The 22,892-nt window shown below is 40.6% G+C and overlaps 1 protein-coding gene across 7 annotated transcripts in view; it reads left to right on the top strand.

Moving 5' to 3' along the window:
• The first annotated feature begins 2,364 nt into the window (after positions 1-2,364).
• Positions 2,365-22,892, top strand: part of gad1a (glutamate decarboxylase 1a) — a 56,450-nt gene continuing 35,922 nt past the window's right edge. For 4 of the 7 annotated variants that reach the window (XR_009511581.1, XR_009511582.1, XM_059966594.1 and 1 more), the window contains exons 1-4: positions 2,773-10,333; positions 13,047-13,109; positions 18,491-18,649; positions 19,041-19,283. Coding sequence is in view for 5 of the 7 variants with exons in the window: in XM_059966594.1 (XP_059822577.1) it covers positions 10,252-10,333; positions 13,047-13,109; positions 18,491-18,649; positions 19,041-19,283 (547 nt within the window). In the remaining 2 variants the exon portion in view is untranslated. The other 3 variants (XM_059966593.1, XM_059966591.1, XM_059966592.1) reach the window with 3 other exon arrangements.

Below are 22,892 nucleotides of genomic sequence, written 5' to 3'. Positions count from 1 at the left end.
TCATGCTGGAAATATTTGGTGACATATAGTGACAATTGGTGGCAGAGACAAATTCATTCTGACCCTTAGTAACCAAGGTTCACACCCTCAGTGATTCACTCTGACACTGGTGACCCTTACTGTTTCATTTGTTTCTATGTGTTGACTTCCTGGGTGCTGTAGGCTCAATCTCAATATTTAGGCACATATTACAGAGTCAGAGTCATAGAACACTACAGTACAGAAATATCGTCCATACCAAACCTAATCTGCCTAGTTCCATTGACTTGCACCCAAACCAAAGCCCTCCATACCCATCCCATCCATATACCTGACCAAATGTCTCTTAAATGTTGAAAATGATCCCACATCACCACTTCCACTAGCAGCTCATTCCACAATCCCACCAACCTCTGTGTGAAGAAGTTCCCCCTCATGTTCCCCTTAAACATTTCTTCTTTTGCCCTTAACCTATGACCTCTAGTTCAAGTCTCACACAACCTCTGTAGAAAAAAGCCTGCTTGCATTTACCCTATCTATATCCCTAATAAATTTGTATACCTCTATCAAATATCCCCTCATTCTCCTGCACTCTTGGGAAAGTTAAAATCACAACTTCATGTATCTTGCAATAGTCTGCGACCTCTCTACAAATTTGCTCCTCTAAATCCCACTGGTCTATAATATAATCCCATTAATGTGGTAATCCCTTTCTTATTCCTTAAACTCTTCAGACTGATATTTTCCCTGAAGAGTAATGCCACCCCTCACCCTTTAATCCCTCCCACTCTATCATGTCTGTAGCAACAGAATCCCACAACACTGAGCTGCCAGTCTTGCCCCCCGAAACCAAGTATCACTGATTGCTACAGTGTCATCATTCCACATGTTGATCCATGCTCTAAGTTCATGCACCTTCCTACAATAATCCTTACATCGAAATATTCACAACTCAGAACATTAGCCCCACCATGCTCAGCCTTTCAATATCTGACTTTGTATGTAGACTTAACGACTTAACAATTTTTTTTCCCCACAACCACTCCATAGTCTGTCTGGAATTCATCCCTTTGAATATCTAGTTTAACCCCCCCCCCCCCCACCACCACTATGCAGCACTAACAAAAGTTCCCACAAGGATATTAGTCAACATCCAGTTCAGGTGCAAACCATCCCTTATGTACAAATCCCATCTTCATTGGAAGAGAGTCCAATGATCCAAAGATATGAAGCCCTCCCCCTTGCACCATGTACTTAGCCATGTTAATCTATATGATCTCTCTATTTCTGCCTCACTAACACGTGGCATGGGTAGCAATCCTGAGATCACAACTCTGGAAGCCTTGTCCTTAAAGGCCCACCTCATTCCCTGAGCTCACTTTGCAAGACACTGTCACCCTTCCTACCTAGGTTATTGTAACTGATGTAGAGCACGATCTGTGGTTGCTCACCCTCCCATTTAATAATGCAGTGGACTCAATCCAAGATATCCCTGACCTTGGCATCTGGGAAGCCACATACCATCCAGAATCTCATTTGCATTCATAGAACCTCCTGTCTCGTCCCCTAATCACTGAATCCCTTATCACTACAGCTCACCTCTTCTCCCCACTTCCCTTCTGAGCCACAGAGCCAGACTCCATGCCAGGGACCTATAAGTTCATCCCTCCAACGGCATCCAAAATTGTACACCTATTACTGAGGGTAATGGCCACAGGGTAATGCTGCCCTGGCCGTCTATCTCCTTTACCTCTCCTGACCGTCACCCAGTTACCTGTAGCACCTAATGATCATTCCATCAGCCTCACAAATGATCTGGAGTTCGTGCAGCTCCAGCTCTTGTTCCTTAACACAGTCGGAAGGGAACTGCAGCTGGATGTACCTCATGTAGATGTAGTCATCAGGGACACTGGAGGTCTCCCTATCTTCCCACATCCTGCAAGAGGAACATTCTGTGATCCTGTCGTACTGTGCACTGCTCTAACTATGCCAAGGAAAATTCAATGGGAAAAATCTACCTATAGCTTCTGTTTAAGCCTCACTGAGCAAAGTTCTGAATTCCCCACTCTAACACTAGCCCACTTCCACAATGCCCACACTGCTTAAACCTGGCTTCTTTTTATGGGCCCTTGTTAAATGCCTAATTGTGAAAAATCCAGTGTGGAACTGTGGCATGCCAAATGTCCTGACTGCCCCTGCTCTCTTTTGAAATCTCACTCACTACGCAAAATCCAACATCTCCTAGCAACTGTGGTGCACAGAATATTTATAGTGTATATTGTTATCTATATATTGTTATCCTCCAATCCACTTCTTCCATGACAACGATATCCTTTGTGATTTTGTCTTTCAGAGTTCTGCATTGGTCTACATCCCTCATGCTTCATCTCTCCACAGACCCAATTCTCAATCACTGGATCTCCTTTTATCTGTTGGTATTTGACTGTTTCCCCAACAATTTGCTCACAATATCAGTTAGAATATTTCATTCAGCCTAAAATATTTGCTAAGGAAGGAGATGAAATCAAATGTAAGTGTACATTGTTTAAGATAACAGGTAAAAACAATTTCTTTGGTCTTATCAATATTTAAATGAAGGAAACAACAGTCCATTCAAGACTAGATGATGGAAATTTCTAAACCAGTAAGGAAGAGATAAAGGTGATGGACTACATGTGATATCTGTGCCCATGATACTGAATAATATCACCAAGCAAATATATGCAGATGAGAGCAAGAAGGACACCAAATTTAAACCTTTGGAGAAGATGTGGGAGTTGTAAGTATATTGATGATAGTAATAGTGGGCAAGAACAGTATTAAAGAGGATACCAAAAGATTTTTCTGATACATAAAGTGTAAAAGAGAGGTGAGAGGGGATATCAAACCACTGGAAAATGATGCTGGAGAGGTAGTAATGGGGACAAGGAAATGCTGGACAAACTGGATAAGTATTTTGCATCACTCTTCACTGTGGAAGACACTAGCAATATGCTGGAAGCTCCAAGTGTCAGGGGTCATGAAGTGTGTGAAGTTACCATTACTAGAGAGAAGTTTCTTGGGTAACTGAAAGGTCTGATGATAGGTAAGTCATCTGGACCAGATGGTGTACACCCCAGGGTTCTGAAAGAGGTGGCTGAAGAGATTGTGGAGGCATTAGTAATGATCTTTCCAGAATCATTAGATTCTGGAATGGTTCCAGAAGACTGGAAAATTGCAAGAATCATTCCACTCTTCAAGAAGGGAGAGAGACAGAAGAAAGGAAATTATAAACTAGTTCATCTGATGTCCGTAGTAGGGAAGATGTTGGAGTTGATTGTTAAGGCTGTGGTTTCAAATTCTTCAAATTCTTTGAAGAAATAACAAGCAGTATAGACAAAGGGGAATTGGTTGATCTTGTGCACTCGGATTTTCAGAAGGCCTTTGATAAGGTGTCACACATGAGGCTGCATAACAAGATATGAGCCCATGGTATTACAGGAAAGATTCTAGCATAGATAAAGCAGTGATTGATTGGCGGGAGACAAAGAGTGGGAATAAAGGGAATCTTTTCTGGTTGAGTGCTGGTGACTAGTGGTGTTCTTTAGAGGTCTCTGTTGGGACCAATTCTTTTTACATAGAAACATAGCAAACCTACAGCACAATACAGGCCCAAAGTTGTGCTGAACATGTCCTGACCTTAGAAATTACTAGGGTTACCCATAGCCCTCTATTTTTCTAAACTCCATGTCCCTATCCAAAAGTCTGTTAAAAGACCCTATTGTATCCGCCTCCACCACTTTTCTGGCAGCCCATTCCACGCACTCTGTGAGTAAAATAACTTACCCCGGCACCTCCTCCGTATCTACTACCAAGCACCTTAAACCTGTGTCCTCTTGTGGCAGCCATTTCAGCCCTGGGAAAAAGCCTCTGACTATCCACACAATCAGTGCCTCTCATCATCTCTATCAGGTCACCCCTCATCCTCCGTCGCTTCAAGGAGAAAAGGCCAAGTTCAGTCAGCCTGTTTTCACAGGGCATGCTTCCCAATCCAGGCAACATCTTTGTAAATCTCCTCTGCACCCTTTTGTTAAATGTCAGTGATTTGGATGATAGAATTGATGGCTTTGTTGCAAAGTTTGCAGACAATATGGAGATTGGTGGAAGGGCAAGTAGTTTTCAAGAAGTAGAGAGGCTACAGAAGGACTTACAGATCAGGAGAATGGGAAAAGAAGAGGCAGATGGAATATTGCCGGGAAGTGTAAGGCCATGCGCTGGTGGAAGAGATAAAGTGTTAACTATTTTCTAAATGGAGAGAAAATACGGAAATCTGAGGCACAAAGGGATTTGGGAGTCCTTGTGCCGGATTTCCCAAAGGTTGAGTCGGTGGTGAGGAAGGCAAATTCGATGTTAACATTCATTTAAAGGGGACTAGAATATAAAAGCAAGGAAGTAATGTTGAGACTTTATAAAGCACTGGTGACACCTCACATGGAGTATTTGAGCAGTTTTGGACACCTTATCCCAGAAAGGACATGCTAAAATGGAGAGATTTCAAAGGATGTTCACAAAAATGATTCTAAGATTGAATGGCTTGTCATGTGAAGAGCTTTTGATGGCTCTGGGCCTGTATTTACTGGAATTAAGAAGAATGAGTGCTGACCTAATTGAAACCTATCGAATGGTGAAAGGCCTTGTTAGAGTGAATGTGGAGAAGATGTTTCCTATGATGGGAGAGTCTAAGACCAGAGGACACATCCTCAGAATAGAAGGATGTCCTTTTAGAAAAGCAATAAGAAATAATTTCTTTAGCCGAAGACTGGTGAATCTGTGGAATTCTTTGCCACAGGCAGCTGTGGAGGCCAAGTTTTTATGTACATCTAAGGCAAATAGATTCTTGAACGGTTGGGGCATGAAGGGATATGGGAGAAGGTAGCAGATTGGAGCTGAGAGAAAAATTGGACCAGCCATGATGAAATGGCGGAGCAGATTCAATGGGCCAAATGGCCTAATTCTGCTCCTATATGTTATGGTCTTATAGTCTGAATGACGTGGGAGCATTGGAGGCTTAGCAGTTTAAAAGACTGAGAGGAGTCAAAGGAAAATAAATCACTCTTGTGGCTTAAATTACTTCAAACAGTATAGGAGAGGAAGATAAATAGGTTGAGCAAACCCTGAGACTGATTCCAAAATTATTAGAGTTGAGGACAAGATGTAGGGCTCAACTAGTGGTACCTTAGAGAAAGGGAAAATATAGTGATGCACAGAAGCAGCTGAACTAAATTACCTGAAAATTAGAAACAAAAATGTTCATGAACCCAACACACTTGTTTGTAGTAGAGGGCAGAGGAGATGATTTAAGGAGATTGTACTCTAAGAAAAACACTGGTTGGAAACACCACAACAGCAAGACATGTCACAGATTAACTGCTGAACTTCCAGTTAAAGACCTTTTCATTAATCGGAGCTTGATTGTGTGCTAAAACTTGTAGTGCTCTCAATTTCTCCTCTCTGCTAGGAGAGGCTTGGGATATGGGTTAATGGTTTCAAATCCAGTAAAACTTAAATATGAGCCTGTCTCTTGCCAAATTAAACTTATCATCTGTGTAGCCATGCATGGAGCTCATTTGCCTCAGTTCAGTGAGAAAGAATTCAGCAGTTTCAAGAGTTGAGTGCTGCATTCCAGACAAGGACTTGGTGTAATTTCACAGTGTTTAGGAGAGAATAAGACTACAAACTGTAATAAAATCAGAAAGACTGGGGACACTCAGCAAGTCAAGGCAGTGTCTGTGGACAGAGAAACACACCTACCTTTCAGATCAATGACCCGCCATCAGAACTCAGCAGATCCTGTTTTGTCACAGATTTCCAGCTTATATTTTGTCAATTAAAAATGCAGATGCTGTACATCTAAAGTTTAACAAAAACAAAATGTGCTGGAAATACTCTGGTGGTCAGACCACATGTTGAAAAAGCACCCGGTTAACTTCAGAAGTTTGGAAGAAGGATCTTTAACCTCAAACGTTAACTCTGTTTCACTTCTCAAAGAAGTGGCCTGTCCTCCCGAGTTTTTCTCACATTTTCTGTTCCTATTCTTTCCCCTTGCTGTCTTAACGCGGCGTTGTTTTTCTTTCGGGTGACCAAAATTATCAAGAAATGTAAGAATAGACTTGCTCCTAAGTGACTTCCATACCTTAGTTACTTCATGTATTCTTTCAAAGTCTATTTTCAACCTTGATCTAGGAGTCAGCTGGTAGCTAGGAACTTGCACCCCAGTGTGTCAGTAGCGTTCGTCGTGGCGCTCTCAGTAGCACATCCGGTATTTTGGGGCATAGCCTATAGTTCTGTGCTGGGCATTTAATTACCGGCTAGCAATCGTCATATAAAATCAAAGTCGTTACGTTTTCTTAAATTCAACCAGCCTGAAACTCACTGAATTAGATTTAAGATCAAGTAAGCATTACGAGCAATAAACAAACTTAGAAACCCCCTTTAATGTTAAAGGAGCAACACACCTGTGACATGGAGTACTCTAGTGAAAGCTTGAAATCTTCTTGAATACTTACATGTTGTCTGGAGTTCATTTTCAGTTAGTAGTTTACTGCCTCAATTATATGAAACGTCTTCTTGTTATATACTGTGATTTTAGTAGACTAGCTTTGCACTGTCTTATAATGTGGATATGAAATAGAATTCCAACAGCATGGAATTAGTAGCTGTTATTGAGATACAACGCTGTGCGTCATAACAGGAAATTGTAACGCACGTCAATGTAATCTAACGATTAGACTGATCTCTCAGAATGTAGACAAATTTGTTAGCGGTTCCTATACTTCCAGTGAATAATATTGAGTTCTGTATACCGCTATCGTGGTCAGTATTAAAACATAACTAGGCAGACAGCTTCGATTTCACCGATGATTAGATTTTTTTTTTGGCTTGCAAAATACGAAGATGGGCGACACACTTACCCTAATATCAGCGGATGGAATAGTAAGCAGATGATATTTCCTCAAATGTTCTTAATAATTAAAATCTGGATTGTCCAAATACGCTCAACAATATAGACAATACTGTTTCTAATTGCAGGCGGTCCCAGTGCTGTCAATGTTTTATCGGATACATTAAGGTACGCGTTGATGTGGTGACACAAGATGCAATTATTCCAGCGACCATAATATTTTTAACTAAAACCAGCACGTTGACTTCCAAGAATACATGGTTGAAAAAGTTAGACATTACACTCTCCGTGATATAAATGTTCCTTGCCCTCTTCTCAGAGTTTCAAAATTGTAATTTCTGATATCTGGATTTTCTTGTAAAATCGTGGTGTCCATTTTAGCGACTGTTCTGCACGTCATTATTGTTTAAGTTCTTTGTGAAACAGCAAATCTGTTAATTTATTTCATCCTTCCTAGAAAATCCAACTATTTAAAGCACGGCTTGCCTTTGCTTCGTTTTCTCGCGCTCGATAATTTCAGTGTTTGTGTAGTAAGAGATATAACAAAAGAACCAGTACTTAAAGGCATGGCACAGTCCGTTTAAAGATGCGAAGTTTCCGTCACGAAATTGCTAATTAGTTCCCACAATAGGTGCACGAACTGTTCTTCATATTAACGTCAATCCCTCACTATCGTTATTTTGGATCGAATCATTTCACTTTCAACACAATCAGAAATGCTATATTCACCGACATAGAAATTGACTAGTATCTCAGGTGACATTAGAATCATTTGGAGAGGATGCTGGGTAATTGTCATTGTTGTATCATTTTCTTCCATTTAATTCACTTTTTCTCCAGTGATTAAGCCTGTCCTTTCCACTCACATTTCATTATATAGAACTTACATAACAACCCTGCTTCAAATTTATTGTCACGTCCATTTGAAAACGCATTTTTGTCTGTAGCAATGTATGTATGTTCCATTCAAAACATCGTATGAAATTAGAATTTTGTAAGTATCTGATCTTGTTCTCTCAATAGTTCGTTCATCAGGTAACACTTGAATCGAGCCCAAAATCCATTGTCTATGAAGGTCCGCTTTAAAACTATTTTCCTCATTTCTCCCCCCAGCAACAATTTACTTATGGTTACAGTTTAGCCGTTTCATTTATATTGTCAGTCAAAATGCTACCACTTTTATTTTTCACTCGCGTTTCTCCCGTTTTCTTCGCGATTGAAAATTTATAACATTTTAATAGGACTGCTACATCTTTTACCTTTTCAACTGTCACGAATTTAAATAATCTCCCATCCCTGGATGTATTCTTACAATTTTTCTTCCAAGAAGTGTAACTAGTGAAAGATGTGACAGGTTCGCGCCTACCCGGATTCCCCCAGACAGATTCTTGACACTTGGATGAAGCAAGAACTGTAAGGTTTGGCGACCTAGGGCGCCCCCTTCTGGTCAGTTCTATTTTCTGTTTACGACCTTGTACAAATCCAAGTAAAACCAATAATGCCGCGATTTAGTAGTTGATAAGAAAAAACTTCTCAAATAGCATTAGAAAAAGGAACCCCCGTGATGCTATTTTAATATTGCTGATATAAATGAAGTAAAGCAGACGTGCGTGATTCCACATTGATTGTAATAAATGCGAAGTACAGCTAGCTGTTCGCACAACAACGAATGTATTAAAAAAGCCTCTTCAAAGTTTAAATTAAAAATTATTCCTATGTCGTCTGAATTTGTTTTCCCTTAATGTTAGATATCCTGGATATATACCTATTGTTAGATATTCCGACCTTCCTCTGGCGCACCTGCTCCGTGATCAGGATTCGCAAACAAAGTCTAAAATTCTAGTCTAGAGGCACTAAAAGTACCTGACGAAAAGTCACGTAACTCCAGCGGAACGGTGGCGGGGCGTTGGTTTTCTGCAGACAAAGCAACCTGAACAATATTGGCGTGACACATTTTGGAGCAGAGGAGGTGATGTGTGACTCATTCGTGCGTCGTGTCGGATAAACGGGCGATTCACACTTTTAAAGCTGCAAATCAAACGTACTTCTGGAATAAAAAGGTCACGCTGAATGGATTTTTTTTGTTCTTGATTTATATTCCGATGTCGTTTCCCTTGGAGTATTATAAGCGTCCTTCGTGCTGACAGAAACTTGTATGTCTACAGATGTAATTTAGTTGTTGGGAGCCAATTGGTTGAGGCTGCTACCTGGGCATCTTCGTGACACGGTAAAGTCCTCCTCATTGTTTACCTGAAAATTAAATTTTCTTAGCAATCCCCTTGTGCGAGTTATTTTGCTAAAATCCGCTGCTAACTTCCCTGTGCATCTCCAAATGGACGGATTATATTTTGGGAGGTTTGAAATCCCAGTGGGTAAGTATTATATGTCTTCATTTGCAAAAGAAAACTTAAACTTGAATGTGAAACGTTATGTGTTCCACCGGTTTGTCCAAGTATATAAATTGCGTGTTCAATTATCGTTGTGCCACAAATTCGATTGTTCGTTTGGACAGATAGTTACGCTACTAATTATACATAATGCATTTGTGTTTGATTAAAAGTACCATAGGTCAAACCAGTCTGTTCAGTGCATGGTTACTAACCGAAAATTCTTTCTGGCCATAGTACTAATTATTTTTTGCAATTCTTTTAAATTATTTTGGGCGATATTTTAGTCGCGTTAGATCTCACTACGATCTTTGCTGTTTGCAGTTGAGACTGCTTAAATCAAACATTTCTTTGCATAAGTGGATTTAAAATGACAGTGGCCATTATTGTATTGCTGATTGACAATGGTTGGTGGGTGACATTGTCCTATTGGAAGTCCTTCCTGATCAAGTGCATAATGTAAGATGTCTGGGGGCTAAGTAAAGACAGTAGAAATTATTTCAGTCAATGCTTCCAATGAAATCTTTGACCAGAATGCAAAATATTTCGACGCGTCGAGCCATTAAAATGTCTGTCCTATATCGAACTTCATCCATTTTAAGGAGTTTCTAGAATTATTATTTGATTGATTGGGCATATCGCTTGCGATTGCGTGAGTCATGTCTGTACAGGCGCGATTCATTGCTTCTCCTACCTTCCGTGAGAGACTTTGGCGCCCTGAATGCTAATAAAGTGAAATGTTTGAAAGCGCAGGGCGCGTTTCAAAGCCATTCGCTCTGTCTCTCACACACGCGCAGACACTCGGCAGCTTCCGAAGAAAACAAACGAAACTTAATTATTTTCTTTACAGGAGCCTGTGACTTCGTGCCATACATTGAAGAGAAAGGATTGTAAAAAAAAGGTGTCAGCCCCATTTGACCAAAGACTTTGCATCTGCCAGAACCGATGGCTTCCTCTACTCCTTCATCCTCCGGGGCTGGTCAGGATCCCACCCCAACAAATTTACGACCGGGAGACAGAAATACAAGTAAGCGGTTTCTAACCAATTTCAAGAAGATTTCACGACAGCGCAATCGTCGAATTGTCATTCTGTTGGCGGAAAGTCTGGAAAACGTTGCAAAATCTGAACGTTTCCAAAGAAATGTTTGAATGAACAGAAGCGTTTAAGTAATATAAGCAGCGTTAACGTTCCCATTAGCGTTGCCTAATTTATGCTTCTGTACTTAGAGAATGCAGAAAATGTAGCCATTTTAATGTATTCTTTCAAATACAACACCTGGAGGCTGAAAGGTATTTCCACTCAGTGGAAATAAGCATACAGCTGCATGCTGGGGGAAAAAGAAACCGCCTAAGCAGTAATTTTAAGGCGATTTATGCAATTTGCTCATTATTACAGGCCCTTTTCGTGCAGAATCTGAGTGGACGTGTAATTATAAGAAAGTGAATGCGAAAGCGGCTGATGCAGCTAATTGTAGCTCTTATGAATGTGCTAATAGCCACGACGACACACTGCGAACGAAAGCATCGGAGTAACCTAGATTTTGCTTTTGTCCATGTTCAAGCATTAAAATTCCGGAATTATACGACGCCGCCTTATCTCAACATCTTCATATCTTGCTACCACCACCCTCATCTCCGCCCCTTATTCAGACTCTCTCTCTCTCTCTCTCTCTCACTCACTCTTTCACTCTCTCTCTCACTTTATCACTTTCACTCTCACGCTCCCTTTCTCTCACTCACGAACACACAACACACACGCTCACGCACATGAACACATACATACCCGCGGACACAAACATGCACGCAACCACATTAGCCTTCCCCATCTTTCGTTATTTCGGCGTAATTGGCCTTCGCACCTTTCCTCAAGAAGAAAACAACCCGTTGCCATTCTTTACCACACGGGATTTACGATTTAAGCCAATTTAACTTCCCTTTTTAAAATTTGAAATAGAAGTAAGAAATGGTATATTTAGCTGCATTTCACAGCGCCTGTATAGCAACAGTAAGTGGGTCAACAAATGATTGACCCGGTGTACCGAATGTAAGTGTCAGCAATTGTGAAGAGTATACTGTGTGTATTTTTTTGTCCTTCCGTCTGTAATCGTGTTTCTTGTTTGTCCTAGTCCTATATCATTAGCTCGTGGCATGCTTTATCTCCCAGTCAGTGACCTGAGGCGCGCTTGTGTGTCAGTGCTTTTTCACACAAGTGTCATGAGGAGGCTTCAGGAAGCTTCACTCGGGCTGTCAGAGTCACAAAAATCACCAAAAAGGACAAAGGCTACAGAGATCGTGTGCTTGCCAAACACACCCACGTTTACAAAAGGCAACCGCGGAGGGTTAGGGTTCAGTCGGGCGGCAATTTCCTCATTTCTCGCGAAATCCAAACATTTCTTTCTAGTCCAGACTCTATTCCATCGATCTGAAATCCCCATCTAATTATCTGTTAATGTAGATAAATGACATAGTTTCCTGTCGAAGATGCATATTGCAACCTACACAAGTGGAATCACAAACTGCATCATTAACATGTTATTTTATTAATGACGGTTAAATGTAATCACACAAATGCAATCTACAAGTTGGATGTTGTTTCATACTTTCTCCGGATTTCACTTTAAGCTGTATATTTGATTTTGGATTTCACAGTGGTAAAATATTTTTATATCATTCACTTTCTCTCCTGTTGCGTAGCTACTGTGCTGTCTTTGTGAGGCTATTAGTATTTACACGCCTCATAAACCCAGGCTTTGGAACTGTCAGACTAGCGAGCGACTTCCAAATTGCCGTTTCCTTCAGCCGTTAAAATCAAGCAGAAATATATACTGCATGTTCCTAATTTTTAATTAAATACATCGGTATGTGCGTGCTATACGCAAGATTATACGTTCGCTAAATCTGAAGATTCTAATGATTATAAATGTTCTCAATCATATTTCTTATTCTCAAGCGTATGACGCACACAACACACTTAGTAACCCGCTGAGCTGGGCTGCACTGCCAGGCGTATTACTTGGTCAGATTTTGAAATAAATTGCTGCACGAATCATTAACTTACTTAAAAAAGGGATACTTAATAATAGGATAATGCACAAATGTAAATGAAGGTGGATGTTTGAAAAATAAAACGAGTTGCACTCGTGCAAAAATCGCTGGCTGGCGGCTAGTCGTGCAGATCCGAGGTAGTCAAATATCATTTTTCAGCCAATTAAGCCATGGACTACCCTTCCGACCTCATTTCACGCAGGTTTGTTTTAAGCTTCCAATTTGCAGGGAGTGTGCCACCATTTATTAGATATTCACGTCTAGGACGACCTGATTCGGAATTTCAGGGGGAGAAAACACACAAAAGGGGGGGGGGGGAACAGGAAGCTGAGCAACTCCTTTGTGCCTTTACACTTAAAAATATTTGTTTTCAAAATTATCCAAATGCACCAAATAATTAATAAGATAATTTCATGCTATGTCTGAATCTCGTTCGTTTGAGGTCGTTTGCATAATGATCATCATTACACTCCAGCAATGTTTTGAATGCCATCTGAACCGCTTCGAAGCTTTCCGTGGAGCGTAATAGATCACTAAATAAGCCCAGACCTTCTCTGAATAAACGGCTGTTCTCAGGATGGAAAGTTCAATAAATCGGAAATGTGCTGAAATGCTTTTGTCAGATGGCTTCACGGGGGAAAAATCAGAACCTAGATTTGGGCTTTTGACGTCTCTTTTCGGTTCTTTTATTTCAGCCTACGATACTTGGTGCGGAGTTGCTCATGGCTGTACAAGAAAACTTGGTCTAAAGATCTGCGGTATGTAATTCTCTGTTTGATATGAATAAACACACAGACTATTTGGGTAACTTCTATATGCCAGGCTCCATCAAAACACGAGTTGGATAATCAAACTCCGTCCAACATGCCGTAGGATCTGGAGGCTTCGCCGACTATATTGATTTTATTATTAAACACTGGTTAATCCCCACTTGGTAAACAAGACGTTTGCCTTAAGGTTTCATTTTAATATTAATAATTTTCATACAGTATTATTAATATTAAAAGGAAACCTTAAAACAAGCATTGGTTCCTTTAAATCGTAACGTTAAATATTCAATTCTGTAACCGCTGATCTGAGCTGGCAAGATCGAAAGAATTCTCCCTTTAAATTGCCCCAAGTGGATCACCTAGGATCTGATGCACACACCATTGATTTATACTCATGGAGATTGTTTGATGAAAGGTCCCATTTGTGGGACAGTCGTGGTGTTCACCAGCAAAGTGAAGACATTTATGTCTTAAGCAATTTTTTTTGTCAGAACCGAATTAATGGCGGATTCGCTACTGCAATCAATTATAACGAGGAAAAAAAACCCTTATAGCGTCAAGATTCATCAAAACGCTTCTGGGCAATTATAACTTTTGGTATTTCGATATTTTAACTTTTTTTTTAGCCAAAGAATAGCACGGGTAGGATCCGGAATTCCCTTCTCTTATTTAAAATGTATTTGAATCACGGTCTGAAATTCTGCTACAGAATTACGGATGGTGAACGGGAAAATGAGATTAGCCTTTTTTTTAATTTGCCCTTGTGCCCACCTTGAGCAAAAAGGACTCTCTTAAATCTTAACTTTCTTACATTTGGCAGAATAATAGTTCCGTATGGACTAGATGGGCCGAAGGGCCTATATTGAGGTATCGTGCTCTATGGCTTCTGTTCGAACAGTTTTGATTCGTAAAGCAATGTAGTAACCATCTTGTCCACAGCTAAATGCCTCACTAATCAACACGAGGAAGGCCCTTTATTTATTTTGGTGGTGCTTATTGAAGCAAGATGCGGTAAAAATGTTGCAGATCATCTTGGGGAGGAAATGGATCTTAGAGCTTTGGTGTCTTCCTGAAAAGGCAGATTGAACGCCTTGTCCAAAAGATGACATCCGTGACGGTGTAGCAATCCCTGGCTGTGCGCCGAGACGTCAGTCTATATTATCAATTCTCTGGAGAAGTAAAAGGTCATTAGACAAATATGCTAATTAATGATGGGAAAACTGCAGCCAATTTGGGTTTGCCGAGAGTCCGGAAACTGGACACTCTATGAAACCTAATGAAATACGTTTGGCAAAACTACGACTTATCTGCGGGTTACCCTATATCGATAACTTAATGAAACAAATACACCCCCCCCCCATCTAATTGCATTTAATTTATCTTCCTCCCAAGATAATTTAGTCCCTGTACAACAAAACTATAATTTTAGTTTTCAATGAAATGTGAATTAAATTTCACCCTAATTCATAGGAAAAATATCTAGCTCACTAGCTCGATTTGGTCTTCATCCTGCATGTACTTTTTTGAAAGGATACAGAAAGATAAACTTTAAAAAAATGGACTACAGAGGCTCCAAACTGGGAAAAAAAACACTGCTCATTATGATTCGCCACCGTTGTACCGTTTTTCATGCTCCATATTTGTACATTTCATTTTTCAATTCATACTGAAAATTGACAAAATTTTACAATCTGAGCAATTTACTAAATAATTAGCACGCCATAAATACGCAAAGCACTACAACTGTTAAAAAGACATTTCAAGTTTTCTATTTTGAGATATAATCCAGTTCCAATCTAATCACTGTGCGGCGGGGCGCTGGGATGTGGTTTGAGGGAACTCGTGCGTGAATCACCTTCCTTACTCATGGGTTCCTCCTAGCGGACGGGGCAAGAATAACACGTGCAATGACGTTCCAGCATTTGTTTGATAAAGCGGTGGAATGATCAGCAGGCCCGGGAGCATCGGAAGTTCTCACCTATTTGGCAGAGGGCATTTGACTTTTCTGAAAGAGTTTTAAAATGATGCGATATGTATTAATGGTAAACAAAAATAAATTACTGTCCTGTATAGCTGTACCTTAAGATAAATTCTCCGATTGCCAGACAATTTGCATTCTAACCCCCAGAGTTATTCATAACTAAACAGCTAGCTGATAATAAACTTCCAATTCGATTAATGCTTAACTTATGCAGTTTTGGGTGTTTTAAGCAGCATTTTACAGCAGTTATGTTTATACTCGAGGAAGATTAGATGTATTTCTCAATAACTCAGAGTTTATCTACTATTACTATTATAAAAGACACAGGTTTGAACACTATCATCAGAGTGAATATTCCTGTAAATTAGTAATTGAATAATCTGAGTATGCTTTCCAGCCCCAATAAATGAGGATATTATTTTGCATTGAGAGCAGGGTCTCGTTTTATAATCAACAAAGGAACTCTGGACACCAGTGAGAATAAATTTAACGGTAAATGACGTAATTAATTTGACAGAATTATCTTAAGGGCAATACATTTAATCATGTTCGAACTATGGAGAGATCGATGATATAACATTTTTTAAATTGTCGGAAGAACAATGGGGTGTGTTTTATTAACCCGAACAACTGCTTGGTTTTCATAATCGTCATTGTCGATTATGGTGGAAAATTCTCTCTTTCCGCGCTCACTGTTCTCTTTGGCTTTTAGAAAGCCCCTGTAGTCTGCACCCTCCTCCCAACTTCCATGTTCTTGGCATGTCCCACTTTAGAGCTGGCAATGGAGAATCTTCTGGATTCCTCATCTACCGAGATCAAACTACCGTTCTTTACCGCCTCAGCTAAAGCCTGATCCAAAGCAAATCCTTACCCAAGTGGAAGGAGCTTCAATAAAAATGCACTTCGAACACACAATTTAACCTTCTACGGAATTAGCTAAAGCAACGCACAGGATGCTGGAGGAACTCAGCAGGCTAGGCGGCATCTATGGATATGATTACAGTCGACTTTTCGGGCCGAGACCCTTCATCGGGACTTCCTCCCGATGTTGTTTTGGATTCCCAGCATCTGCAGATGCAATTAACTATACGTCTACACTCGCAGCAAAGTTGTTAATTTTAACCTTTTAAGATTTATGACTGTTTCTTTCCCCAAGAAATGTTTGCGTCACAGTTTCTCTTCACAAATTACTTTCTTTTAAAACATCTTCATTGGAATAATATTATGTTGCCGTGTTAACCATTTTTGCTGTGCCTCCTTTTAAATACTCAGATATCGCCTGATAGTTCAGTATTTTGCCATACCGCCAATTAAATTTTACCACTAAAAGCTTAAGGAACTACTTATTAAGGAGAATAATTGGGAGACAAATTGCATTACTTGTGTGGACTAACTGGCGCGATTACTTTTTTAGGAGTAAGCAATGCAAACCGGTGCGCCACCTGGTGGTTAACTGTGCTGTGATTTTAGTGGACTGGAACTAATCCGACCTGATACAACCTTCATCATCTCTAAGTGTTGTATTCTGAATCATGAATTATGCTTCTAACCAAATCACCCAAACCTTATTGAGTAACAGTGCATTTTGGACAATTAGTACAGTCACTCCGAGGTGAAAAGTGGATTTTGTTCTTGCAATCCTGGTTAAGATGTTTTGCAGTAAAAAAAACATGTTTTTAACATCTCAAGCATTTTAAGCTACGAAGACCATATACTGGTTTAATCTTTTCTAACCATACTTTGCAAAGGGAGTATCATACACTTGGCTGGAGTATTGAAAGCTGCTCTCGGTGTATAGTTTAATGGTAGTAAAGCTTTTCATACAATTTCCAATTATAGGACATTTAATCCACTGAGTTAATCACTATTCCGCAGCAGTGGTTGTTATTGTGGGGATGGAATCGATCAAATATACCACCGTTTGGAACGCCAAAAAATAAAACTTATTGTTGAGAAGAAATTAGAAGGTGTGATTTGGTATCGTGGATTTGCAGTCCCTTTTTTCTCTGGATTCATCACCCTTATCTACCCAGGCACCGCCTTCCTCCGGGGAACAGATTAATGGGGAACTTATTAAACGCTTATTCGTCACCTCGCTGTTTTCTGAGATAGCGCGGCCAGCGAGCACAAACTCCCGAAATTACAACATAAAAGCAGTCTAGCCTGGATAAATAATGAAGAGCAGCATTGGTTCTTGTCGGGTTAGTTACGTCGTGTTAGGTTAATAATAGCTGGCACTTTAACGGCAGACGAGTTGTGTTTCGTGTGACCATTTTCACAGACAGCTGGCGGAAGAGCAATTACTGTTAGAATTAATGAATAGGCCTGCGAAATGTACAGATTTTGAATTACATGTGAATACTGAAAAATTTGCAATTATATCAAGAACACCATCACCTGCATGCATAGAAGGCAAGCACGGAAGAAATTTATTCAATTTCTCCCTACTCCTGAATCGATCTGTTCTGAACATTTCATATAAAAATTCCACTTTAGCTTAATGGCCAAAGATTAAAATTCGAGTGTTTTTTTTGTTGTTGAGCCGGTAGCTCGGAGCGCGGGGCTGAGCCACAGCAGTATTCTGTTGTTTCAGATTTGGGGATTTCATTCCGTTTCAGCAAGTCTGATTGCAATCAAGCCCTAGAGCTAAAGTAGACGAGCGTATGTGGAGCCGATCTTTCACATTTAGTGCAACCTTTTCCCATCGTTCTGACAATGCTTGAAATTGCTTACATTTGAAGCAGTTTTATTCCAATGTAAATCATTGTCAAAGTATAACCCTTTCGCCCAGGCTGAATAACTTCAAATCTGGGTGGAGCCAAAATCGAATTCTTTTTTTTTCGCTCTCAACTAACAACAATATTAACGAGCTACGGAGAGTTTTAGATCTAAATTCACATGCTGATACATAGGTTATTTTAGGTGGAGTGGTATAAAGAAGGTATTGAGAAAGGAATCTCGACTGGATGGGATTCAAACCCGAAGATGGTGAGCACGATGCGGGGTGCCTTCATTCATCATCGTTCCTCTCACTTTGACAAACTGGAAAGTTTGGCCGGAGGCTCTTTCAGACTCTGCTCTAGTGGCTGCTTCTAGCCGTCTATTATATCGGGTTTACTTAACGAGAATTTGCCACTGCATTATACGACGAGTATTTGTTTTCGCATGGTCGGTTTTGTGCTGACGACATCGTGACCTCAGCCTCCTACGGGCAAATATTCCATATAAATTATCTGTTGGGGGTTACAGTGGAGGTCTAACAAGCAGCATCTCCCTATTTACCACTCAACATCTTGCAATAATTACCCTAAAACGAGACAAGACTCGTACAGTATGTTTGGGAGGGGGAAATTGCAATCACTAACAGATCTTTCTCGTAATGATGTAGGATTTCTGCAAAGGACGAACAGCATCGAGGAGAAAAGCAGGGCGGTAAGTTCACTGAAGGATCGGCAGTCCTCCAAGAACCTGAACTCCAGTGAAAACGGCGATAGGGGCTCGATATTCAGGCGCACGGAAACTGACTTCTCCAATCTCTACGCCAGAGGTAATTTATTGCTCGGGAGATAAGCGGGTTTAGCCTCAAACACAATCATAGGCACTGGAAATACACCGTTCAGATCTTGGAGCAAATCACATATATAGCAGGGTTTTTATAACGAGCTCCCGTTATTTAGCCTGTTTTCAGAGAATGTTACAACTTTTAAATCAAGGGGCCTTTTGGGATTTTTAAGCTTATGTTTATTGATTATGTATTATTTGACTGATTATGATGCATTTTGTAAAATAATGCCTGTGATCCATTGGGTGAATGTGTAAGCATCGTTTTCGAATGCCCTGTTATGTAAAATACCGCCGCATTTATCGTTGATCTTTATTCCATGTTCTTTATCTATGTTGTAATAAAGGTGACGTTTGTACGATGAATTATTTTCCAGACTTGTTGCCAGCCAAAAATGGGGAAGAGCAAACTACACAGTTCCTTCTGGAAGTGGTTGATATCCTTCTCAACTATATAAAGAAAACTTTCGATAGGTCCACAAAAGTTCTGGACTTCCACCATCCACACCAACTCTTGGAGGGGATAGAAGGTTTTAACCTAGAGCTGTCGGACAACCCTGAATCTCTTGAACAGATACTGGTCGACTGCAGGGACACGCTTAAATATGGTGTCAGGACAGGTAAACCTCAGTGTCCTTCAAGGCAAAGGCAATTAATATTTTCCCATAGTTTGTCTTAAATTAACCACTTTGAGTAAAAACAGGACATTTCCACTCTTCTGGTTTTGCCACTGAGCAAAGTAGTCATGAAATTCTGTTTCTCCGACATTGTTGTCCAATAGCTTTTTTTTCGTGCGTGTTTGTTATGCCGAGGAGAGTAAGACTGTGTAGGTGTGTAATGATCTATTCTAGATTCTAGTCGATTATAGATGATCTTGGCATATTTCCGCCTTCGGGAAACGAAACAAAGACTTGCTGCATTAGTGTGATAATTCTGTCCGCCCACAACTGTCAAAAGGATGAATATCGTGTGATATGAGAAGTGTTTCTTGTCTACAATCCTTAAATTGACGCAAATGAAGCTTTATGTCATGTGATATAGATGGATATGCTGTTTCACTTGGCAATCTGAGTAACATTTTCTTTGCATGAATAGCGTAGGGTTAGCACAACGCTTTACAGTACCAGCGACTGTCGTTCAATTCCCGCCGCTGCCTGTGCGTTCTCCCCGTGACCTCGTGGATTTCATCGGGTGTTCTGGCTTCCTCACACAGTCCAAAGACCTACTGGTTCGTAGATTAATTGGTCATTGTATATTTTCCCATGATTAGGCTAGGATTAATCGGAGGGTTGCTGGGCAGTACCGCCAGAAGTGCGGAAGATATGCTCTGCTCTGTCTCTCAATAAAGACTGAGATTATCTTAGTTTTCATTTTTTATAGGTCGTTTGTTGCAATGAGACGGGAAAAAAATCAAGTATTTTTATTGTAATTAGTCAAAATTGTTCCGAAGGAGGACGTTTCCCTCTTCCGCCCAACCACACGCGCCTTTTGGCTAGTTTATCTCAGCTGTAGGCTGTTTTCTTAACCGAGGCATATCTCCCCCTCTCTCAGCAAATTGGGTTGCTTTGCTTTGGTAAGGATGTGAGTAGTTCAGTGATTGCCACTGACATAAATCCGTATAGTTACACCCTACTTATTCCGAGACTCATCACGTTGTAATTAACTAAGCGCAGTCAACGGTCTGACTGATCGTGACGCGACGTGGATCCATTGTGACTACACTGAGCTTCTGAACAGCGCCTGGAAGATAATGCACATTTTTAAAAAGAAATTCTGTCAACAGCCATGATGATTTGCTACATACGGTCTCCACAAATACTTCCGTTTTCAATGTCCATAGTTGTATTTGGACAAAAGTGAAATTCGGACTGGATGGGATATTAAATGGATCACCGGAATTGTGAGTTTTGGAGCTAACATTCCTTATCTGATCCAACCATGGCTCGAATAAGGAATTCTATTGTGATTGCCACTAAATGACAAATGAGTTCGCTGTCCCATCGAACATCACCGCCCCCTCAAAAACCCAGCAAAGCAGCACGTTGAGTCTCAGGTGTTGTCTGCTGCCTTCAAACGGGGTGACCAGGTTAAAAACAATATAACGTTAAACTTCTCGTTGGTCGCAAAAAACATACAAAGAGAACAATATCAATTTGCACAATGCATTGATGCAAAACGGAGCCATATGCAGTAAATTATTTGCGTCGTCTCTACGCTTTTTATATTTCACCATTGTCATTCAAAAATAGCGACAGAAAGGATCTGTTCACATCCTGTCCTACATTACAAGCACCCTTTTAAAAATTGTGCCTGTCGATCTCCCGTCGACGCCCGTTTCCATTCTGTAATTCAGCATTTTCAAATGATCGAGTGTGTAAAAAAAACACATTTGGTGTTCTTCACTAGGCTGAGCCATAAGTAAATCACCTCCCTAGTTCATCAGTTTTATAGTATAAAGCCAGTCAGCTTGTTTCAAACTGTGAGCAAATCACGTCAAAGACCAGAATCCTCTCCTGTAAATTGTGCAGTCATGTCCACGACACACATTAGCACCTGCGGTAAAATTACCACGAAGCGACGGCAGTTGTCCTACTCAATATATATCAGTGGAATTGGTCGAATTAGATCATGCCCAAGGATGCACTTTCAAATATACCCACCCATATTTTTAAGGATCCAATGTGATTTGTTTCAATGATGTCATTATCGAGCTGTAGCACTTGCTCCCGTTTGTAAATATTCTATTCTAAAATTAAAAATTACATTTTACACCTGAGGTGAAACTGACCGAAAAATTATTCAAATTAATCATTCAATTTTTAACCAGCGATTTTTATGCCACAGGAAACAGCATAATTCTCCTAGTGAATATTTGCTTTTTAAATGGCAAATACTAATCACGCAGATCATTGATTATAGTGCTTATAAAAGCTAATTAATTTAATTAAAACCCATTTCTGATAAATAACTACATTTTAAACTACATTTGCTTCATTGTGCCTTGAGTCGTTGACATGGAAGTGCGAGTCATGCCGGGAAAATTCAGCTGACGGACAGAGTCCAGGTTTGATTTTCTGTGCCCTATTTTATTGCTGAAGAATTATCACCCACAGCTCCTATCCTTTTACCTGATGCTGTGAAATGAACACACCGTTGATAAACTCTTAATTAAAAAGTTGACATTAAGCGTGACCAAGAATGGCACAGCTGCTTTCGTGGGAGATGACTTGCTGAATGCAATAGTCATATTACTCGAGTAGCGTCACACCCAGCTGCTGTGGAATTTAAATTTTCTTAGTGAAATAACCTGAGTCTCAAAACAAATCTAGTCACCAAAAGATCATCACGAACAGAAAGTTGTTATAAAAACTGGACATCCATGCTGTCCTTCAGGGAAGGAAATGTGCCGTCCTCGAGTTCCTTGGCCCTCCATGTGACTCCAGTCTCCTGGCTCTGAGCTGCCCTTCCGAATAGCAAGCCATTCAGTGTACCGTTATTGCAGGATTAGGGAAAGCGGCGCACTAACATCTTCTCAAGGGCAATTAGGGACAGGTCGTAAAACCAGAATTTGTCAGCGAGTGTCGTATCGTGAATATTTCTCAACGATAGCGACTGTCAATTAGGATTTTTAAGTGCCCGAGTATCTCAGTACGGCTTCTTGAAATCAGTACTGAGCAGCCGCCTTTATCCAGGCTGTCATCGAGCACTGCGACCCAACCGGTGAAGCTTGGTCCATTAAAAGTAAAGGTCCGTTTTGGACCACAGCTTTTTCTGAATAGTGACTGGCCCTAGGCGATTAACGTGTTTTGCTGTCCTTTAATTCCACTCTACCTGTAGGCGATCAAGTATTTGGAAACACAGACATGAGAAAACCTGCAGACCCTGGAAATTCAAAGCAACACACACAAAATGCTGAAGGAACTCAGCTCCTGCAGAAGGGTCTCGGCCCGAAACGTCGACTGTTCACTCTTTTCCACAGTTGCTGTCCGGGCCGCTGAGTTCCGCCGGCATTTCCGCGCGTGCTGCCGAGTGATTTCGACGGTCGACAGTTTACCGGAAGAAGGCTATGGTTCAAGCAGCATTGGTGGGAGGAAAGAAATAGTCGACGTTTCGGGCCGAGATCCTGCACTTCACACCCTGCAGACTGATGCGGGTTTGGGGCCCGCGGATGCTGCTCGACCCGCTGAGTTCTAGCAGATAGTGTGTTGCTGCAGATTCCAGTACCTGCA

Source organism: Hypanus sabinus, chromosome 4 (assembly GCF_030144855.1).
Source record: "Hypanus sabinus isolate sHypSab1 chromosome 4, sHypSab1.hap1, whole genome shotgun sequence".
NCBI lineage: Eukaryota > Metazoa > Chordata > Chondrichthyes > Myliobatiformes > Dasyatidae > Hypanus > Hypanus sabinus.
This window is presented reverse-complemented; position numbering and strand designations above follow the sequence as displayed.